Source organism: Falco rusticolus, chromosome 3 (assembly GCF_015220075.1).
Source record: "Falco rusticolus isolate bFalRus1 chromosome 3, bFalRus1.pri, whole genome shotgun sequence".
Classification (NCBI taxonomy): domain Eukaryota; kingdom Metazoa; phylum Chordata; class Aves; order Falconiformes; family Falconidae; genus Falco; species Falco rusticolus.
Window position 1 is genome coordinate 38,865,967 of NC_051189.1, and position 23,842 is coordinate 38,889,808.

Sequence of the window (23,842 nt, forward strand, 5' to 3'; positions counted from 1 at the left end):
AGTTCAACTGCCCAAGCTAAATTAAGTGCATTTTCTGTCTTGTGAGATTTCCTTTTAGTAATAGGCACTTTTCTTAGCCAAAAGAGTATTATCCAACATGCTTCCAACATAAGGCTTTACTTCCTCTAAACCAATAGTTTATCTGAAATGAAAGATATTTTCTCTCCCTTTTCTATAATCAGCTTTTTCTGAAATCTTACACAGTGAAAACACAAAATATGAAAACTTAGAGTAAGGTTGTCCTTCATTGATTTTATGGCTAGGCTGGCAAAAAAATAGGCACTCATGTAAGTAACAGTCAGGCTTAGGACAAGTTAAAGAAAAAGAATGTGAATTATTGTTTACCACAACTGTTTATATTTATTTTTTATTCTTAAGGGACATGGAAGAATAGGCTTGTACCTGAAATGCAAATGCAAGTTTCTTCCTTTCAAAAGCATAGTAAAACCTATTCTTCTTGAAATAAATTATACCATACTGTGTATGCACAGTTTTTACTGCGCTAAGCTGGGGTTTGCTCGAAGTGGTCCCTCTTGTACAAAGTAACCATACCGCTGCTTGACTTTCTCAGTCTTCCGATAGTTGCAGAAATTGTTTCCAGATACCTGACTCTCTGATACCAAGGCTCAGGTTGGGAAACTCAAAATATTTCCAGGAAGGAAACACATTTCTTGATACAGCCTCAATTATTTCACCATAAATTCAGACTAAGTTTCTTAGAGTGAGCCTGTGTTATATAAATAACAGTAATCCAGTATTTCTAAGCCCAAATTCCCATGCAGACACTGGAGATCATGTCTAAAAATTTTTGGCACAGATTAAACGTAAAAAACTCCTTAACACAGCCAAAGAATACTCAAATATAACAGACAAATTCCACATGCTAGAATTTATTTTTCTATTGATCTTGACATGGAGTTTTCACCGTCTAATCAAATTACTCATTAAAAACAAATATGTCCTTGGTTATGCAAGACCATGATTATGCAAAGATGTTAATATCAACTTAATCCTAGAACATCTGTTCTTGGTTCTCTTCTTCAGAGCATTGAATTCCATTTTGTCTGTTATTATGAATATCATCGGCAAGTAAAAAATTTATAGGGTACATTTTGACTCCCAAAATGTAACATTTATTTTGACAGAATTACTCTAACAATATAATAATGACACAATAAAGCTTTTAACCCTCATATGGATACAAACCCCACTGACTTTAGGAAACAGTAGGGATTTTCTATTTACCCTACTGGGCCAGTATTTCAGTGTCATAAGCCATAGCATTCTTTAATAGCCATAAGAAAATATTCTAATCTTAAGTCAGGAAGTTTTATATGACAGTTTGTAAAATCTTTTCCTCTTCCATTTTCTTGTCACATTATCATAAACAGCTCTTCTTCCAATTGTACCCATTATAGAAAACAAAGATTAACACACTTCTTCCACATGTATGTTTTGTTCTTATAAATTGTCATACAATTGCTTCATCATTCTACAATGGAATCATGAGACCATAACATTTTAAAATAAAAGCCACCATAGTTTGTTGCATATAGTGTGCGACATTAAGTCAGCTCATACTTAGAATTAGCTCTGAATATGAACAAGTTGTAAAGTTAATATATTTCTCAAATAATTTTTGTTAAGAACGGTTTTACCAACTGGATTCCGGCATACAGATTTAGAGTAAATTGGACTTATGCTAGATCGAAATGGAGGCACCTGATCACTTTTAGAGCTTCCTGCCTCTAAAGCCAGCTAAAATGTCTTGTAGCTCTTATGAACCTATGAGCCTCAGAACCCCACAATACATTCTCTTGTAAAGGATCTGCCCACATTTTCAACTCTTAAAACAGCTGTCATGGTTAAAGTAATTGTACAGTTGTTGTGTTGGTTTTTATTTCACGCAAGTTTCAAAATACATTATGCAGCTATTTTAACTGAAATAATGAATTTTTTGAAGATCAGAGCTAGCCCGTCAGTAGTACCTGCTTGAATCTATTCCTCAAGCTCATGACGTAATCTTTAACAAAATTTTCTTTTAAAGAGTGATGATGGCTATGCATGACAGAGCCATCCAGAACTCTGCAAAAATATCCTTTTTGATGAAAAACTTAAATTCATCATTAATCCTCCTGACAGATGAACACTCACACTCCAAGGTACTGTTGAGATTGGATATGGTCTTCAAAAAATTCCTTCTTCCTTAACAATTTCTCTGCCTTCATCCACAGTATAAAATACTGTCTTTACTCCCCACTGCTTACCTAGCCAGAGATGAGCACAATTCCCAGTTTCTTGGCCACAAGCTTAGCTGCAGCAAAGAAATAATCTTCATGGCTGAGCAGATAGGACGCAGCACAGCTCTTTGCAGGAAGCATAGCACAGAAGACAGTTATAGCTATGAGGAGCTTTGTGTGTTTGGATATTTTTGCCAACTGCACAGTCACTCCTAAATCCAGGAAAAGTTGGTTTATAAGCCAGGGAGCCAACTCCACTCTCTTTAAGAAAGGGTTTATGTGTCCAAGATTATCTCAGGCAGGAATCTGAAGAATTAGTTAAGGGAAAGAGGTCATAGCTTAAGGCTCATCATGAGGTAATCACCCTATTTCTTCTTACGTTACAGAGTTTAAATCTGCCCCGTTGGTGCTTTCCAGGGTTTTTATTTATTATTGCTTATAGTGAAGTGAGCCCCATCATAGTGCACTTTCCTTGGAGCAGATTCATTTACGATTCTGCTCTGGAGTCCTCTAAGACAGTGACAGCATCAGCCTTCCTTGGTCACTGCCCTTCCATATCAATCATAATGACAGGTCTAATGACAGAAACTCCACAGAGTCATCAGTTTATGGCATACAGGAAAGAGGAAGAGGAAGGAATAAAGTAATGGGGTTGTTAGAGCTCAGCTAATCACAATTTTTGGCAGTTTTCATTGAAAGCCAATAAATGTAATTCTCCAACAGAGGATTAAAGCAGAATTTTGTTTTAATTGAAATTTTTCAATTTTCCTTTCTCTAATCAAAATTTAAAAGTAATCTAGTTAGGACCAACAGGCTAGACAACTGTTTATTAGTGTCAAAGAAATAAGAAATCTTTAAAATGTACTAAGAAAGTAATTTTTTAGCATCATGAGATAAATTGCTTTAATTAGCCATGGTAATTTTTTATATAAAAATATTTTTACATCATTTTTTCAGTTATCAACTGTTCTCTAATAACAGCTTTAGCAATCTAATCTTTATGACACCAGAGAAAGAATATGACTTAAAACCTGAGTAATTCACATTTCAGTACCTTTGTAAAATGTCTGTGATAATATCTCATGGGAACTGTCTCCTATATCAGAATTTAGATACAAAAATTAAGAGACAGGTATCTTTTTAGAAAAAATACACTACAAAATATCAAAGCAAAAAACTCAACTATTTACTTGCTGCTGCGTAAAGATTGAATTCACCCAATCATACTGCATAACCCAAGCACACAGTAGGCTGATCAATTAACAGATAATCCCAACTTCAACATGTTGTGAGACATGAATTGGATGTCAAAACACCTGCATATATATATATATTGGGTTTGCAGCAAATGATGTGGCATGTCTTGCTTTTCTCCTCAATGCATGTATCACACAATGAAGTGACTCCAGAACAGCCAGCTGTCCACAAAATTCTCCCTGTGTGCCACACAGGAAAGGACTCATACATTTGTTCCTCAACCTCTAACACTGAAACCCTTTATTTTTAAAGCCAAATATAAAAACTACCTAGCATGGATATCATGCACATACCTAGCACAGTTTGTTGTCAGAAAATGCTGCCTGTTATCCTGACACCCAACATTTAGTTTGATCCAGGATTTTTTTGGATGAGAAAAGATCATGAAAAAATATCAGCCTAAAGTGCAACTTAACACTGCTGCTTCTTCATCAAGGCTATGTTTCAGTTCAAATGTGCTTAAATATACAATGACAATTGTTGCTAATGGAGTCAGTTATTTCAAAGCTACTTCAGGTGTCTCAGTGCCAAACTGCAGTCCACAGGATGGAAGCACACCAAGCAGATTACCAGGATATAGCTTAATTTCTTCTTCATTTTAATTAAGTATTGTTTTGGGGGGTGATGGAGTAAATACCAAAAGCATACATATTCAGATGTAAAAAGTCCATCAAGTGTAAATTGCACACAGGACACAATCTCTTTAATTGCAGTACTCATCATCCAACTGTCTCATTTACTCATCCAAGCCACCACTTCTGAAGTGTCTGTAATAGAAGTTAGAATTACAATAAAACCTGTCTTAAATTACATCAAATTTAGGAAATATCCTAGAAAAAATTACCCAATGACCCAGTTGTAAAGAATTTCCTAGAGAACCAAGTTACCTTCTTGATTGCCAGTGACTTCCAAAGGCAAAAAAAGGCAGTAAAACAGTGCTAACCTCCTAGAGCCAGTAAAAAAAAAAAAAAAAAAAGAGGTAGAAGGGATTAGAAGTCACAGTTACTTGGGTCTCCAGCCCTTACCAAGGCAGAAGCAACACAACACAATCACTCTAATGATGTTTAATAAAAAAGGGGAAACATATCCTAATCCCTGATGCAATTCTTTGGAAAATTTTATCTTGAATTTATATCTGACTACTCCAGAGTGATGCAAAAAAAATTTACACACGTGTTAATAATGTTATGAACAGGTATAAAATTTCTGAAAACAAATGAAAAACTTGTAAAAGAAATCTGACAGACTGCAATCCCATATCACAGTTAACATAAATTAGCTTGAAGGTACTTTTAAATGTCATTTGTACAGTTACATGTAGCTGTAATTTAAACGATTCAAAAGGTTTTCTACTGCTTTGCCAACATGCCTAATCATTGCTTCAGAGACTGCACCAAGAACAGGAAAAAGCTACTTTACACTAGTGATGACACCTTGATTTTCATCCTTCTCTTCCAGTAGTTAAAATAGGTGATCCAAATCTCCCTTCTAAATTAATTGTTCTGATTAAGGTTACATGAAGAATAAATGTGTATCTGATTTTTAAGGATTAAGTAACTTAATTTTAAAGTATTTTCTACCAATACAGTCAGACTAGTTCCAAATATGATGCATTTTACCATATTTGCTCTGTGTTTGCTCATATAGCAGGGTAAATGAAACAAACATAAAATAATCTCTGTAAGTATATAAAAACTACCTCCTCACTAGAATAGGAATTTATTCTTGTGCTCTTAATACCATTCCCTTGTTTCACTTACATGATGGCAAGCTTTTGGCTTCCAACAATGAAAGCACATCCGCATACAAAGATACATACACAGGTTTTCATGTTTCATTCAATAAAATTTAAAAGGTTTTTGTTCTCCTAGTGTTCCTTTCCTCCTTAAAACAGTAAAGCAAAAAGATAACAGCAGGAAAGCAAATGTATAAGGAAGGGTTTCCAAAACCACATTAAAATGTCCACTCAGAGCAAGTTACGCAATGAGGACCTTCAAACAAATGTAGAACTAATTAGTGAATCTTTAAAATGCCAGGGTGCTTGGCTTCTTTTAACAAAAGCCAGAATAAAAATGAAAGAATATGAAGTCACAGCAACATAGGCATTTCACATCCTACCAATGTAGATATTTCTCATACCTTAACCACAATATCATTACTGATACTAAAATCTGGCTACCGAAATGTACACTAGGCTGACATAGTTCTGATGCTTTAAACTTAACTGAAAATGTTCTTCCACAACATTCATCATCAGCTTGTATTTTACATATTTAAACCAAGGACGTTTCTAAAACAACTCTTTGAAATAAGTGGTACAGAAAAAGTTTAAAAGAAATCTCTGTGTAGCTATAGGCAATGATCCTTTTGCTTGCTGATAATAAATAAACCCTTCAAACATCATTACTTAAAAACAGGAAGTTGTTTCTTTTCATAAAAAGGGTGAATCTGGTCTTCTGAAATGTAGATACATGCAGCACCTGATTCCTCATCTGTGAGTTCCCTGCTTCATGCGCTGACATTACCAGCTTTCAATGACTTTGCACTACCAGGTTTCTTTGGTAAGTGCAGGGTGCTGATGGGAGCACAAGAAGCTGCAACTAGGCAGCCGATTCCCAGCTCTGACAAACATTTTGACTGGCAATTGTGTGGTACTATGTGCAAGGTAATTCAACCTGTCTATCGAGAAAAAGTATTGCTCACATTGTGGGAAAACTACATGTGGTCTACCTTTTGGATAAGGGATCATCATCAGGGTTGGCTTCCTACACTGAGACAGGTAGACACTGAACATATCACCAACTGCTCAGCAACACAAACCTCCTTGATTTCACACACAAACACACACCACCTCCAGAACTCCGCTGAGTAGCAAAAAAATGCAAAAGGAGCTGCTAGTATGTCTTAAATTGAAAAATCTCCTTCTACTTTCTAAATGTTACTTCCAAGAGAAGATCACTCAGTGATGCTAATTATAAAGATCAAAAGATGTCACCTAACAATGGGAAGACACAGTACTACTGCAGAGATGGGGAGAAACTAAAGAGGTTTTATTGCCCTCTCATCCATCAGTAGTCATAATATCAAAGTGGTTGCAGCTACCAAGTTATGTACCTCTCCTTCCCTCCATCTCATTCACATCTGCACCTGGCTTGAGAAATGCATGTTGTACTCTTCGGGTTTGGACATAAGAGAGCAAGGCAGGCATAAATCAGCGCATATTCAAGTCTAAGAACATGGTATATGCTGTACCATTTTGTGTGCCATTATGTCTTCAGTGCCATAGTTTCTTCCATGATACTACTGAATACGGGGTTATCATAACAAAACAGCTTTCTGCCTCATAAACTACATTTCCAAGAGTGAAACTTTCAAGATGGCCTTTGGTTCAGTGCTTTCTAACCTTCTGCATACATAAAAAACTGTGCACCAAAGCTACAGAAAATGAGTGACTGCCCTTTAAGATGTGAAATTTCAGTCTGTGAAAACTTGATCCCACTGTTTTAACACTTGACTTTACTATACTTAGGCATTGAATCCTTCCTAATTTCAGTTTTCACAGATAACTGTTTGTATCTAACAAATTACCTTCTTTACAACTGCAGTCTACAGACTTCAACTATCTTACAAGTCACATACATGGCTTTTACAAGTCATGTACCAAGTTTTACAAGTTTATGGACCTGGCCTCAACCAGAAAGACATTATCTCTTATCTTTCAATCTGTATCTAGTTTTTAATCTCTTTGACATTTTTCTTAGACTTTTCTTCACATCTGCTTTAAGGATGAATTATAATTAAAAAACCCTACTATTTTGATTAAGCTACAGATGGTGGTATCACCACAAGTCTACATTTGCTCTGTGAGCATACAGGCATATATTTCTTCGCATTCATGCAGCTGATTCAGATGTCTGGTACATTAAATGGTGCGAACAGGAAGGGGGGTTTGGGTGCCATTATGCTGACAGATTACAGCTCGAGTGTAGAGTACACACACGCTCCTTGACAACCGCAGCAACAAGTGACTTCAGACATCTAGGTTCTTACGAAGGCAAAGGATGATGTTCCTCCCTCACCCGTCATTGCCTACTGGTCTAGTTCCAAGTGGTGAAGATTCATTAATTCAGACCTTCCTCTATAGAAACAAATGGTGTTTTTTATTATTCTAATTGTTGGTTGTTTGTTTGGGGTTTTTTGTGATGTTCACAAGAGGTTGTCTGTGCTCTGTTGAATAAAATGAAAAACTGAAATGTTTGGCAGAGATTGCTGAGTGATAGCATAGTGACACCGACTGTAATTTCAGAGATGCTCATTGTGCATCAGATTTTGACATAAGAACTTCCAAATTCAGAAGGAGAGGACCAAAAAACAACAAAAGAAGAACAGCTAATATTGAGTTTACTGACATTCAAGATCAACATTCTGCAAGGTAGACTTCCTCAAGCAAGTGCTTCATTCAATACTTTAGATATTATCTTGATTAAGCTTTTAACCTTGCTAAACGTACCCTTCCTAAAAGTTATGCAAACACGACGAATACCCCTCTCTACAACAAACAATCTTTTCTTCTAATGAAACATGTACATTCAGAACAGAAGATCTAGACACTGGAAACCAGCTTCTTAGCCATCCAAGAGGACACATCTTTCTTCGTAGCGATCCAAGAAAACGTATCTTTCCCTGTAAAAAGTTAATGGCATAACAACTTCCCTTTTACTCACATATCCTCCTCTGTGACAGAAATGGTCTACATTAACTTCTTATGTATCATCACCGTGAAGCATGTTCCTCCATTGGTGTAATTTACCCCCACACACAAACCCTTAGTTCAAGGCTCAGTGCTACTCTATCTTTTATTTCATCATCTACTCTGAGTAGTCTACTACTGACAAGGTGGCATGGTCTATAGCTCAGATGCTTTTGCTATCCATAACAGTACACCTACACAGTAAAACTGCTATTTCAAACTTGTATTTGAGCCACCATTTACAGCAGGAGCATTGGCTAAACTTCCAGCCCTGCAAGCATCTATTTTTTACTGTAAGAGAAGAAAACATTTAACTCTACATACTTCAGCCTTACAGTCTCAGTAGGGTTGTATACTTTTATTTAGTGTCTTCCTGTTTCAGCTTTGGAAAACAACTTGCATATCATCCGAGTATGATAATTATTTATGCTATTTCTGCTGTATTTCTTAGAGTTCACATAGATCTACTATCTAAAACATTCCCTTTCATGAAGCCAGCAGTCAGGAAATGACGCTGATCTTTTAGACTGGGTTGCAATACCACCATAACAGAACTCAAGTGGATTAGGGATCTTTTTTAATTTAGATCTGGAATATACTTTTGATGATGAAAGTTCTGATCACTCCCACTTACTGCATATCACAGCGCACTCTTGAAGTACAAACTGGATACTTCCCAGATAAAATACCAGGAATTGTGCTCCAGGAGTGCATCTAACACTTTGCAGTTGTTCACTGGTACTCAGTCCACACAGATTAGACCTAGTTCAAAATAAAAACCCCGAAAAGCAGAAAGCATTAATGTCAGATCCTCAGCACCAGTTCTTCTGCTCTACAAACCCGCTCCTATTGCGCCACACTACTTGCCAACACAGGCATTGCCTTCATCAGTATCCTGTTAAAACCTAGCGCACCATCAAATACATTCACACAGATAACGGCACTATCAGTGTTTCACAAATGTTCCACAGACACCAGACTATCTGAAGCTAAAACCCAGGTGACAGATCAAACTGAATGGTGGTAGCAGTTATTGTCTCCACATGCTGACTCTTCTTCTACCGCAGAAGTTTACAAGATTTGCAGAAGGTATGCTGCATGTAATACGACTCTTCTGAATGCTTCTGGTTTACAAATTATCATATTAAAATAAACCACAACTAACACCAGTTTAACTTTACAGACTGGACTACAAATTGTGGTATTTAACCTCTGTCAACATGGGGTTTGAGTATTGTGTAGACTGAAACCAGTGTTCTGCTTATGGAGAAGCTGATGTTTCAGTGACAATACTGCAGCTTAAACTGCAATTCCTAAACAGCCCAGTTAATCACACGGCATGGGATTAGCCTCCCCTGAAATTAAACAGCCTCAAAGCAGATACCTACGTTTGAGCCAATTACCTAAATTACCTTTGCAGTTACATAGACAAATAAGCATCTATAGAGAGGGAGGTAAAATTAGCTACCCACCTTTGAGATAAACTGTGTGTTGAAAATTCTCATTTTTCTCTACTAATTATAAAGGCAACTGGCTCAAATGCAGACATCTACACCCCAGACATTGAAAGTTTGGTGAGATGAATCCAACTATTTGTGTTGTGTGGATGTTAAATCAAAAGAGTTCCTTCTCACCCAAGGTAGACCAGCACAAGTGAGTCTAACAATTATACCAATCGGTATTGCAATAGAGCTGGTAAGCCCAGTAGCTCAAAAAACATTTTCCCGTAAAAAAAAAAAAAAATAATTCAGTGATTGGAGAGATTTTCATAGACACAGGAAAGCAGAAAAAAAAATCATATGGAATGGGACTATATGGAAAGAAAAAAAAAGCTAAAATTTAAGCTCAGTAAGGATGGAAAAGTAAGTACAGTGGGCACCACTGAAAGTAAACATTTACCATGGCATAGTATAAATACCTCATTGCTGTATACATTCTAAATATAGGGAGAGAGTGGTAAAGTAAATACCACAGTACAGTATGGGTATTTATTTACTTTTTAATAGAATCCACTGTATTCTTTAAGGCTAATGACACGGAGAAGGAAAAAAAAAGGAAAGATGAAACACAGAATGAGAAATGCCATAAGCAAATAAGCCAGAAATACAGTTAAGAACTAGAAACCCACTGCATGGCAGCAGCAGAGAATGAAACAAAGGTACAGCTGAACATGACTTAAAGAGACTGATCTTCACTGTAGTGTATCTAGCTGCTTCCACTGAGCCAGAATCAAATATCTGTGTATTATCAACCTTTTCTTTAAATTAAAACCAGTAACAGTAGTTTCAGAGTAATATTTACTGTCATTTTCTTTTACAGTTTTCTGACTGCAAGAGTCAAGAGGATTTTCTTGGTATGCAACCTAAACCACTGGCCCTGCAATGCTGGATGATGTTTTATTGCCAAGAAAAAAGAAATCACTCTCTTTCCTGTAACAACCTTTATTTATTTCCCAGATTAAACAAATTCAGCTGCTTTATTCCTTCAATCCTCCTCATAAATCACATATTCTGTGTTTATAATCAATCCCATTAATCTCTTTCATTCCTCCTAGAATGGCTAGACCATTCTTAAAAAATGACCGAATCTGGACATTGCATTTCAGACAAGGTCTCACCACTTTCACACAGACAAGTCTCCTTTCAAAGGCTGCTGCCTCATACTATTTTTTAACTCAGTGCAACTCCTGCACCTTTTTTATTGCAGTGTTACCTCTACATTTTATTTCTTGTATTTTACCTGTTTGATTTATTCCATACCTTGCAGTTCAAGTTCATCATGTGGATTTCAGGCCATTACTTCCATCTGTCAAGTTCTTCTGTTTTGATCGTGTTGTCTAAACCAACCCCAACCTGTGCCCACATCAATGTATTCTGCAGTTTTCAAGTGCATTCTTTGCTCACACAAGTCATAACCTAAGTGCTTAATCAAAAAGGGGTGAGCTCCAACAGCATCACCACGTTCAGTCTTCTGGCAGTTCAACAGAGAGCTTCTGTCATTTTCACTCACAAAAACCTTGGGGTGGAGAGTGTAAAAAAATTTCCAGAGTCAAAAATATCACACCAGCTACTTCCCTCTGATACATTATGCTGGATAGTTACTGGGTCGTAAAAAAAAAAAGTAAAATACATTGGTTTGACATCATCTCTTCCTGACAAACAGACATAGGCAGTTTTCATTGGCTTGGCTTTCAGTTACACTTAGGTGAGGCACTTTCATCTGTACCAAGGCTGCTGAAGGAAGTCCATGGAAAATAATGATAACTAGCACATCTGAAAAATCAGTAACTTGCACACAACTGAGATGCTTACCTTCAGTTATTTGAGTCTGAAAAAAATGTGGCCTCCATACTAGCCCAAGGTCCCTCACAGCATACAGCAGAGTGACCACAAAAACTGAGGAGTACTGAAAAACCAGACAACTCTCCTTGAAAATACAAACCCAACCATACTAACTAGTAGTGATATATCTTTTAAGCACAAAGAAAGATGATAGTTAAAATTGTTATACTTTTCATTACCAAGAAAGTTAGGCATCCAGTTTCCATTGGAGAGCCACTACCTGTCTAGAAATGAAATGGTAAGGACCTTACATGCTACCATGCGGTAGACTGGAGTTTATAGAGCTTTAAACTGGGCAGAGATTCCTGAACAGAGCTCGAGGTTTCAGCTACTCTTTTGGAAAAGAGTAAAAAGCAGGAAAACTGTGGCTTTTGCCTGGAAACAGGAAAGCAGTATGAGGCCAAAAATATTGTTCCCAGACACTGAACAAATTGCACCAATATTTGGAAGTATCTCCCTATTACAGTTTCATGTGTTTGAGCTTTTTGTGTTCAAAAAGTAAAACCAGGAATAGGAACCAGCAGACATGACTAATCACATTTAATTCTGTATGTACTCTAAGCATGTTAAAAAAAATCTTGCTGGAATATTCAGCTTGCCAGGGTGTTCTGAAACAGTGTATTTACTCTGCTACTTTTTAAAGGCAGTGCATAAAGACTTTCTATTAGAACATGACTAAAAATCATGTGTTCAATTCTATATTCTGACATGAATGGAAGAGACGCAACAGTGTAAAAGCTGATCTTGATTTCTGCATTTTGTCCATTGTCAAATTATGAATGACACACATTCATTACAAATAGTATTAATAAATATTTATAGCTAATTACAAATTAACCAGAGTACAGGCCCTTACTGCAAATCCTAATAGTGACTACCACAATAAACTAGCTGTAACTGATTGCTTTCATACAGCAGTTTCAGAGATGCTACAGAATTTCCTGGACTTTGAAGTGGAATTAACTGCAGTATCTCAAATACATGTCACAGTGAATGCTTTTAAAATACGGCCACTCTGATTTGACGCAAGTGAACTGAACTTACTGCCGGAGACTGCCAACTGACAATATATGACTTGGCACTACTGTTAGAAACATGTTTAAATATAATCTAAAAAAAAAGAGAGCTGAAAAATGCATTAAAGGATTTCCTGACCATTTGCAGATCCGACAAGGAAATAAGGACATATATACTGTGATATGTATATAGGCAGCCAAAATTCTGGATTTAATGAGTGAAACAGCCTCATTTTAACAAATTATCTTCCTTCATAATAAAATAAAAATTGTCCTCTGTATCAACAGAGGATCGTCGTCTCAATGAATCACAGAGCCACAGAATGGTCAGGGTTGGAAGGGACCTCTGGAGACCATCTAGTCCAACCCCTGCTAAACCAAGTTCGCCTGAGCAGGTTGCACAGAGTCACGTCCAGGTGGGTTTTGAATGTCTCCAGGGAAAGATACTTCACAGCCTCTCTGGGCAGCCTGTGTCAGTGCTCTGTTAACCTCAAGGTAAAGAAATCACACTCTTCTAACTATGACAGTCACTCTACTTATGCCAAATCTAAGGTTGAGGACTATATTTACAGATAACAGGATAAATTCATATCTAGCATTTCAATGAAATTATGCTAAGAGAAATACTTTTTTCTCAATTAAAAAAACAGCTGAAGTTAAAGAAGATTCCAAGGTGGATATCATGAAGATGACAGTCTACATGGAGTTACTTTTATAAATCTCATTGATTCTTTCTGTGTTTAGTTGCTGTTTTGTATTTACACTTTGATTCTGCTACTACTGATTAATTTTTAATAAAATTTTTGATATGGGGGATGAAGAAGTTCTCTGATAGCAAAAATAAAAGGTGAACAGCATCTGTCCTGTATTGTTAATCATTTTACTTTGGGAAGGCTCCCTTAAATTTTGAGACAGTGAGCCTTTCTGCTACTTTCCGCTTTCAGTTTCTTTACTTGGAGTTGCTTAGTTGTTGTTGGCATTACATCAATAGAAGTCATACCATAGACTTATCCACTTGCTTTCTTGGCCACTTCACATTGCACAATCCTTTGCTAAAACTGCCAGAGAGAATAAGAGGATAAGTCAATGTCACTGTGTTCTTTGATGCAGTGTCAGGAGCCTTTGAGCACAGGCAAAGGAGCTGAAGCACTTCCACCAGCCTTTGAAGTGGAGCAGAAAAGTGGAAAATCAGAGGGAAGGCAGGCAGGTTCACTCTGAAAAGAGCTGCTCTGTTCTTGGCACCCAAAGTGCTCTCCAGCCACTTAAGGGATTCCACAAACCGAAGTTCTCTGCTCAAAGGGAATGGGAATTGTTTTTAACCAAGAGTCCCTGAAGAGTTTTGGCAAAACGGACAAGATACACTAAACAGAGACATGAAAAAGTTCTGTCAGAAAGGTCTAGGAAATTTAACAGGGCACTTTCCAGCACAGTAAAATTCACCAAAATGTGTAAGTCCACCACAAGGCTTTCCTTTATGTTTCCTAATGCTGTTTCAATTCTCCTAAGTATATTACAGACAAAAAACCTCAGCTGGGAGCTGACAGATATGCATAGAGAGAGAAACTGCTACATCACGACTTATGCAGATCATAGAATCTAAAAGCATCACAAAACAGCCAAAAATTTATTTCAATCCCTATTCAGTCTCTATCATGACATGAACAATGTTTTACTATTATCCATGAAAAAGCTCTATCCACTAGTGGGTTCATATGATGCAAAGTCCAACGACTTGTATTTAAAAACAGCAAGAATTTGCCTGAGGAAAAATTAAGAAATTGATAAATACTTAGAGTTGTTCTTAATTTTCCTCTTCTGAAGTCTCCATGAAGTTACTGAAACGGGGTGGGAAACCTTCAAGCCTCCCAAAATACAAGGCCCCATAGAAGCCATGGTTATCAACACCTTCAGCACATCAGTATCAAGGTTTTCAAACTAAGACCTTCAGAGCTATTATACCAACACAAAGAATAGATGTGGGTTTTTTTCCCCCCTGTGAACAAAATATGGATCTAATACTGCTGCCAGATACACATCCGTAATTGTCCCTAACAATCATGCAGATACACAAAATAATTTATTCTAATCGGAACTTTTTAAAGAGGATCTCTAGAAGACTATTTTCTTCACAAGTTTGCAAAATAAAACTTGACATAAGCTAGGCACGTGCTTTGCAGTGACATCCCAAGTTTGCATTTATTGGCAGGACCTAGTGAAAAGGAAAACTAAAAATAAATAAGCAAAGACTTCCTTTCCCTAGAGGACACTCATGTTCTCCAATTACAGCAATTACAAAATGCAGTGTGTGGCTAGGTGCCAAGAAATACCAGGTTGAGATGCATCGCTGTCTATCAAGCTGGGAACCTGAACACCTTCAGTACAGCAACGGGACATGCATGGAATGAGGATCTCACATGACCTATTTGACTTACTCATTTGTTTGGGAAAATACGTATGAAATCAAGGAATGAACACTAGAGGAATGGTTTAAAATGGAATCCATTATCAATTCATTAATCAAAATGTTTTTTGTAAATATTGCTCTTGGTGGGTCCTTTCCTTTTGCAGTGTCCTTTACTTTTGCAGAGTACAACTGTTTGGAATAGAAAGGAACTAAAAATTTCCACTATCCAAATAATAATGACTATTTTTAAAGTGTTGACCATGATAATCATAAAAAAATTCTCAGTTTCTCAGTTTTCATTAATATGTTCAGATTTATTAAGGTGCAATGCTGCCAATGAAATTACTGGGGATATAAAAAGTTTTTGAAAATTCAGTCCATGATACACAAATGATGCTTACAAAAAAAAAGACCAAGAGGTTAGGAAGTTGCAGGGTTATGGTGCCTAAAACAAGTTCTTCAAGTTTTACAATCTGGTAAGAATGTATTAATAACGCAATAAAACGCTTTCTAATGGAATAACAAAGAATAAGGCCTTCCACATCAATCCACACCAAACCAATGTACTGATTTCCTGATTTGGTCACAGTCTTTTGTATGATACTTTTTAAGGGTTGGACTGATGGCAAGTAGAGTGCATAAAATTGTGCAAAGTCAATCCACCAAATAACAATTTTAACCACAGAAAGAAGGTACTGCCTAATATATATATACCAAGATTATTACATACATGGACAAGCATAAGACAAAGCATGATGGTTCACATTTTTGTCTTAAAAGACGAGGTCTTTGCCAAGGCTGGGCGGGCACAGGCAGCTCCAGCATCATGAAGGAGTACGCAGGGACACACAGCAGCTGCAGAGCCACAACAGCACACTGCTCTGGTCAGACCTGACTATGCCAGCACCAGTTGGCTTCAGTTTTCAGTACTAGCTCAGATGTCTCTTCCATACAGATGTGCCCCAAGTGCATACCTGATGTGAAGGCCACACGGGTGTCAATGGCCCAGGGTGGGAAATGTTGAAAACATGGCATTTTATACAGTGCTCTGATAAGCATTGTTTGGGTGCTTTGGAAGGGCAGCAGGGAAACGTCATCCCTCTCTGCTTTCTTTCCAATGCTGTTAAATTCTTGTACACACCAAAATGAAAATGTACCTTACTCCTTTTTTTTTTCCTAGGAAACAACCATGTGCAGCATATGGCAGGATAAACAATACACACAGCTTGCATCTGCCATAAATTTTCATACCAAACTGTTCATCACAACCCCAAGGAAGATTATTTTTTCTATTTAAGTCATAATGATGACAATTCAAAAACTCTCTCAGCATTGAAGATGTCTAGGAAATAATGATCTGACATGCAGTCATAAGGTCATATAAAGCCACGGTGGAGTTAACTGAATTTCTTGAACTACTGCTCCCTACAGAGAATTTTAATGCAAGTTCTCACACCAGAATCCTTCTATATGGAGAAAGAGACAGAAGGCAAGTAAAAGGATCTATATCAGACTTGAGAAACATTAGATGAAACTGAAAATATTAACAGTCTCAAATTTCCAGGACCAGACAATAGCCTTCAAGGATCTGGATGAACTTGATCATGAAACTTCTGAATTACTGTGTGGTACAAACCTCTCTTAAAATGGCCTCGTTACCACAGTAACAAAAAATAGCATGTGGGTGTTAATATTTCAAAACGCTTCCAGTAGATCCTGAGAAACTGCTGACTAAAACCTGACTTCCATTGGTATGATTTCATAGGACAAATTAAAGAACATTAAATATATGGATAATTCTAATTCCTCCAATATATTGGACTTTGAAGGTGTCAACAACATATGGAAAATGGTTAAGTACAATTAAGCTTTCTACAAAGTTCCTAAGTTATTTAAAATTAATAAATGAGTAAAATTAAGGTATCATGAGATAAAGAAAAAAATGAAAGACAAAAACTAGATTTAAGAATATGAAATCAGTTTTCAAACTCTCTGGAAGATGCGCCCATGGTCCTCTGCTATATACCTTCTTCACAATAACTCAAGAACAGGGAATGAAAAATGGTATTTACTATTTAAGGTAGTTAAAAACAAGACAGGAAAATAAAAGACAGGAGATAAGAAACTCACTAACACTAAGTAACTGAAAGACAAAATAACAGATAGCATTCAATGTGAACACAGGCAAAATAATGAGGACATTGCTGGAGATTACAGCCGACTATACAATGTACTGTAGTAAATGGCGTCCTCTTAGAACATTGGAAAGATCTTGGAGTCATCGTGAATAGCTCTATGAAAATGTCATCTTTAGTTTAGCCACAGTCAAAAAGTAAAAGAATGTTGGAAAATACTAGGAATCAAAAAAAACCCAAAAACAAACCCCCCAACAACCCACAACTATATCAAGTTGCAGTGCTGCAGTATGCCATACCTGTCAACAGTTCGGTTTGTTCCCTTTGAATTAAAAGGAAAACAGTAGAACCACAGCAGATAGAGAAGGAAAACAAAATGGAATAGCTCTTCAGATAGAACTGTTTCCAAGAAAGAGGAGCAGAACTCTTCAGCTCAAAGATGTGACCACTGAGGAAGTTTTTTTCTCACAGTAAAGAAAAACAAGACGTCAAATAAAAGAACAGGATTTTTTTCAGATCCTTTTAAAAAAAGCAAAAAGAGTACTTTTTCACATAGCGTGTGATTAAAATTATAGCGCTCTGCAATGATGCCATGGATTCAGAAAATACAAATGGACTCAAAAGCATTCACATTCATAAAAGAAAATTCCATCTGAGACTACTGGACACAAAAAGTACAACAGCCTATTTTGGAAATCCCTAAGCTGCTGTTTGCTGGAAGCTGGGGAGTTTCATTGCAGCACTTTCTCTTTTCACATGCTCTATTCTTACTCTCTTACCCTAGGAATCCATTACTGCTCACCACCAGAGCCACAGTGCTTGGGAAGATGAACTTTTCATCTGGTAAGTTCAGCCAGACAACCATGAGAACATTCTGTTCATTAGACCAGCCTACTGTGAATCTTGCTGCAGCTAGTAAATTTAGGTCTCTGAACTGTGATAGCCCAGCACACTTTTTCAACGCGTAAAGGGACAGTATATAGAAAATCAGTAATTCAACCTTTTAATTTTCCTTATATGTTTTCCTTATATATTTTCCAAGATCTTATATGCTGGAGACCATTCTCAGAAGCTTTTCTCCTCTGCACAGCTTGAAGCAAAATGTGGCATTAGCCCTGTGGTTCACTTAAAGTTAAGTCTGGACTTTGGAAAGAAGGCACATAACCAGTATCTCCTACCCAAAGTGTGGTTCTTCATCCCTCCTACTCCATAGCTATGCATTCCCACCCTCTTTTTATCAGCACTGCTACTCAGCTGATTCAGCCAGGTAGGGAGCCAGTTTCATGGCTCAGACTGGGAAAAAAGTTTTTAAATTCATTTTAAAAAATTTAAATCCGATTCTTTAAATACAGGGATGACTCGCATTATCAACTCAGATACTGCCAGTGGCAGGAGCAGGACAGAGGCATTTCAGCCACAGCCGCCTGTTAGGTTAGCTTAGCTGCTGCACACCAACAGTGCAATGAGAGCACGCAGCCCCCACACACCCTTCTCCCAGCTCCAAGCACTCTTGGAGATCTTAAAACTTCTCAGCTCTATGACAGACTTCTAGAGAGACGGGTGTACCAGTGAGGCACCTGGACCTTGATCACCTTCATTCACATTCAGTAAGACATAAAACTTCACCTGCACAAGCAGAGCTAGCTCTGTTTACAAGGGAAGGTTTTACTAGTACAAGGGGCAGCTTACAGTGACATGACTGTGACCATAGCAGGTGATTTTTTTGCCGGCATGTCTATACTAATAAAGCACCTCAAAAGTAGACAAAAGTATTTCAGCTGTACTTATCTAGCTCACTAAGCATCAGGCAAACATTTAAAGGGACTGTTTCCCTATTCTGAAGCACTGGAACTCACCTTTGGTATCATATTGCAAGGATTTTTTTTAGTGGTATGGGTCTATCTGCTAGAAACTTTTTTTTTTTTTAATTCAACATCCCTATTTATCCCCATCCTTTATTTTACCAAACATAGTCAAGTACAGTTTTAATTTTATCAGTACTTGGGTGTTTGAGCTTTTTTTTCATTCACAAAACTGATCCAAAGGTCACAGACCCTTGGAAAACCAGATATATGAGTTCTTATTTCTTTATCTGCAAAAGCAGAACTTGCCCATCCTATTATTAATATGCACCTAGAAAAATATGTAAGTATCAAAACACGCATTTGTTTTAATTATGGTCAAAAAGACAGCTGTATCTGTTAGAAGTTATGAAATGATAGAATGTTTATCTCTCCATTTTATTTCTTGCACATATGCATTATGATAATGACCAGATAATAGTTTTTCAAAAGGAATCCCTTTGCACAAAAAAAATCATGCTTCCTTTATAACGTATCATTTCTTCTTCACTATTCAGTCTGTGGCTCGACACCACATTTACAATTTTGTACTCTAATTTCACTCTTATTAAGCAATAAAACAGCCCTGATTCCTTTGACACCTCATATAGAAAAGAAGGTGGACAATCACATAATCACAAACTGTATCATAAAAATATATGTTCAAACAATCAGAAATCCAGTCAGTTCTTCCTTCTGTTCAGGCAACCGAGGGCTGGAGGGCTCCCATGGTCTCCTAAACCATCTTGTCTCGGTTCCCAATACTGACTCCTGCCTGCTTCCTCCAGGTACAACCTCCCTTCCCACTCACTCCCAGGTTTAGTCTTTTTAAATAGCCTCTTAGCAAATTTCTGTGCTCTTAACCTCCCTCCATAAACTCTTGCTCCCAATTATTTCTCTGCCCAGAGAGTCACAGTTCTTCCCCTAACCACATCTATTCATCACATGCCCTTCCCCTCCACACGAATGATTTCTCAACACCTTCTTGACCAGATTCTCAGCATCTCTCCATGCCCTTCTCATGGGTCCCCATCTCTGAATATGTACCCACCCCTTTGACCAGACCCTTTACATTCACAAATCCCAAACTCTTACCCACCCCAATCCCTGATTCACTTGGATACTAGGCCAAAACTGAATCCCACTCTCTTGAAAGCTGCTGTCCCATTCCGAGTAACAGGACATAAGAATATCTCCTTGACCTTAAAATCAGGGCATCTCTTTTCCATGCTACTTGTAGTCTGGGTCAGGGGTCATTGGAGAGCACAGAAAGAACAACAACAACAAAACTTGTTCCAGATGTAGACCTATCACAAAGTCTCAGCCAAAGTGTGTGCAGTGCAGGAGGAATCTTTGAAGAATATATATGTCAAAAATCTAACTCTGTTGAGTACATCCAGATTCTTTTTTTCCAGGATATATAACACAGGCAAATGTAGAGGGGATTAGGAACAGGAAAAGGCACATAACTAAGAAACAAAGCTACCCTTTTGCAGAATCTCAGGAAAAAGTTTTGTGGTATTTTAACATACAAAAAAAATAGTCTTCCCTATTCTCATTGTAACAAGGTCTGAAAAAGTCACAACAAAACAAAGTTTAAGGATATGTGCAGAAAATTGTAACTGAAAGGGTTAAAAGGGTTTTAAACATTATCATCCCTTTTTTTGGAGATGAAATGTGGTAATTAATTCTCTGATAGCTCTTAGTCTAATATAGCAATGCTCGTATAAGTAAACTTAAGCTAAACTACTTTTATTCATGATTTAAACAAGCATGGTTTCTCCAGGACACATGCTCAGTTCAATCAGATCTCCAAGCCGAGAGGCATCACTCCAAACTGGAAAAGACACCTGCATCTTGAAATGTATTAATATGATCCTCTGTCATGACCTTACAATGGAAGGTGTCAGGAAACCTGTGTAATATTTGGTATAGATAACCCAACCTACAGTAATGCTATTTCTCTGGTGTTTGGAAAGACAAATAAAAAGTACACAGTGTGGACACAAGAAAAAGGTTTGAGTTTTTCTGCAGAAACAAGAATACAGGAGAAAAGTTGCATATTCTTGTCAGACTTCTAGACTTCTTAAAAGCTCTAATGACCTGATTTGATCTAATTAGCAAGGAGACACAGAGTTAACCTTGAACTATGGCACAAAATCAAAGTTCAAAACCATGGGAGATTTAAGGCTACTAATTACAAACCAAATATTGAGGCTTCTTAAGGCAAAAACACCAACAGAAATTATGTATTACATTATTAATCTGTTAAACACAGGAAACATACAGGACACCAGTAACACATGCCAACTTAAATAGACTTTCTTGTTAGAGAGGCCTCACTTTGCTGAGAAATTCCATCCAACCTAGAAGCATGGGAGACAATCCATGTTATTTTAAAACTTCATAGTTCAGTACTCTTCTTAGATGGTAACTCCTTAGGCCATAATCAACTATTTTGCGTAATGCAGTTTTGGAAATTGGCCCCCAATACTAAGGAATTGCCACTTAAATTCTGAAAAGCTGCGAGAGATTAAACCTGTTAATATCAGTAGAACATGACACTTGATTTGGACCACAAACAGGCATTTTTATCTCACAGTTCACCCCTGTATAAAAAAAAAGATAAACAAGTAACAAGTGCCTTAAATGAGAAAACAAACAAGCTAGACTCAAAGTATGCTTGTTTATAAAGTGACAGTAACTATACTAAGAACATTTCTTTCTGCATGTCACTATCAGTTTTTCCTTACCATATATTCCATATTGGAAGCTGGTGGATACACCTGACCCCGTAATTTATTATGAAGATCCAAGATACTTTGCATATCACTGTCTGTGATAGCCCTTTTCCCTCTCTGCTTGGCGATCCACCACTCACCATCTTCATCCATGTACTTTTCCAAAAGTTCCTCTAAGCGCGTGGCATTGGGAAGAGCCATTGCAGAAACTGCTTGAGCTATGAACAGCAAGGTAGTTACTCTGAGCCATTCCTGTACTACATACTTCATGATGAATGATCTCAAAACGCTCAGGAGTTAGCTCCAAGGCAAAGTCTGTCTTCCAGGTTTGTTGGCTGTAAATGCATAAGAGAGAGCGATGTAATTTGGAGGTTGAGGTACTGGCCTGTATGAGCTTATTATGCAACAAAACCTGTAGTTTGTACAGTTTGCCACTGTTGTTTTAGGGGGAGAAATCAGGGCGCAACATTTTTTACTCCAGCAAGTATAACCTATTGATCTGGGATGATAGCTTATATCACCCTTACTAACTTGAGTTTGTTCAAGTGGTTGTATATGGCACACAGGCAGGCACAGGTCACTGCCTGCACGCCAGAAAGCAGGCTGTTCACATCTGCCTAAAGGGAGCCAGGCACCGAGGAAGATTAGACTGTAGATAAGACCTCCCGGTATTAGTATTGGAATTCAAGAGCAAAAAAAGTTAAAAGGCCTGCACTCGTTGCCAAAATGTGAACTGAAAGACACAGTAAAGTTGGTATGAAATATCCCCTCTTGGTGCATTTCAAACCACGCCTTTGATTAAAGCTTTTGGTTTCTGATTTCCAAAAAACTAGTAAAACTAAAGGTATTCAACCAGGACAGGAAAACGGGGGGCGGTGGGGTTACTGCATTCGCCAAACAAAGGAAAGCACGGAGAACTCTCAGGAAAAGTAGTGCCACTTGCAAGAATACAACAGCCCGACACTGCCCAATACACGACCGAGGGCGTCAGGCAGAGAGCCGGGGGCACCGCCTCACCCCGGGCGAGAGGCGCGACTCCCGCCGCCGGCCGGGAAGCACAAAGCCGCCAAGGGGGCAGAACCGGCGCCCTCCAGCGCGCCGCCCGCAGCCGGCGGCCCGGCCCCGGCCCCGCTCTCCGCGGGGACCCGCTCCCCGGTGCCCGGGTGCCGCCGCCCCCCGCCCGGCCCCCGCCGCGAGGAGGATGCTGCGCGGAGCCCCCACCCACGCCCTTACCGCTCCGGCGGCGGCCGCCTCCGCCCTCCGAGCCAGCTCCGCTCCGCCGCCCACCTCCTCGCCAGGCCCGCGTCGGGGCCGGGACCGGGGGTTGCAGGCGCGGCCTCGCCCCGCTCGCTGCGCCGGGCGGGAGCGCTGGGGGCGGCGCGGCGGGGGCGGACGTGTCCAGCAGCGGAGCCGCGGCAAGGGGCTGCCGCCGAGAGCGCCGCCGCCCCGAGGAGCTCCACGCTTCTCCTCCTGGCTCCCGCCCCGCCGGGCATTTATCGCGGGCGGCGGTGACGTGCGGCGGACACCCCTCCCCGGCACCCCCGCGGGGCGGGACGCGCCGCGCTCCGGGCACCGCGCCCGGCCCCGGCACCCGCACCCGCACCCCCGCCCGCAGCCGCAGCCGCAACTCCCGTCCTCGCCCGGGGGCGGCGGAGTCGGCACCAGCGCCCCGGGCGGTGCCTGGAGCCCGCGGGCAGCGCGGCCCGGCTGGGACCGCAGCCTCCGCCAGAGGCTGGCCTCGGTCCGGCAAAAGCCGTCGGCCGGAGGAGGCCGAGGGGGTCCCGTCCCCTGCCGCCCCAATCCGTGGGTGGCTGGCGAGGGGATGCTAAGCCAGCCCGCCCCTGCTGAGACAAGGCAAAGAGAAAAAGCTGGGTGTTCACACACGAGCACCGCATAAGTCCGGGACACGTGAGTGTGGCTGGAGGTACCGGGACAGGAATGCCATTAGGGACGCAGACCAGCCACACGAGACTTCCTTTACGAGGTAGAATTCAAAAGCTTGTAACCACTCGTTTCTGTTTCCAGCAAGACTAGGCATCAGATACGTACTTTTTGGCTGTATTTCCATCAAAGGCCTCTAGCATGTTTGGTTTTTTGTTTTTTTTTTTTAGTTTGGG

At 39.2% G+C, this 23,842-nt stretch overlaps 1 protein-coding gene across 3 annotated transcripts in view; it reads right to left on the minus strand.

The window, feature by feature from the left end:
• Positions 1 to 23,172, minus strand: part of CRISPLD1 (cysteine rich secretory protein LCCL domain containing 1) — a 45,993-nt gene extending 22,821 nt beyond the window's left edge. The window contains exons 1-2 of one of the 3 annotated variants that reach the window (XM_037380840.1): positions 22,959 to 23,168; positions 21,738 to 22,060 (exon numbers count right to left, since the gene is read on the minus strand). In XM_037380840.1, the coding sequence (XP_037236737.1) occupies positions 21,738 to 21,995 (258 nt within the window). In that variant the 5' untranslated portion in view covers positions 21,996 to 22,060; positions 22,959 to 23,168. Of the gene's footprint in view, positions 1 to 21,737; positions 22,061 to 22,958 lie in introns of those variants that run through there. The other 2 variants (XM_037380839.1, XM_037380841.1) reach the window with 2 other exon arrangements.
• Between the last annotated feature and the right edge of the window lie 670 nt (positions 23,173 to 23,842).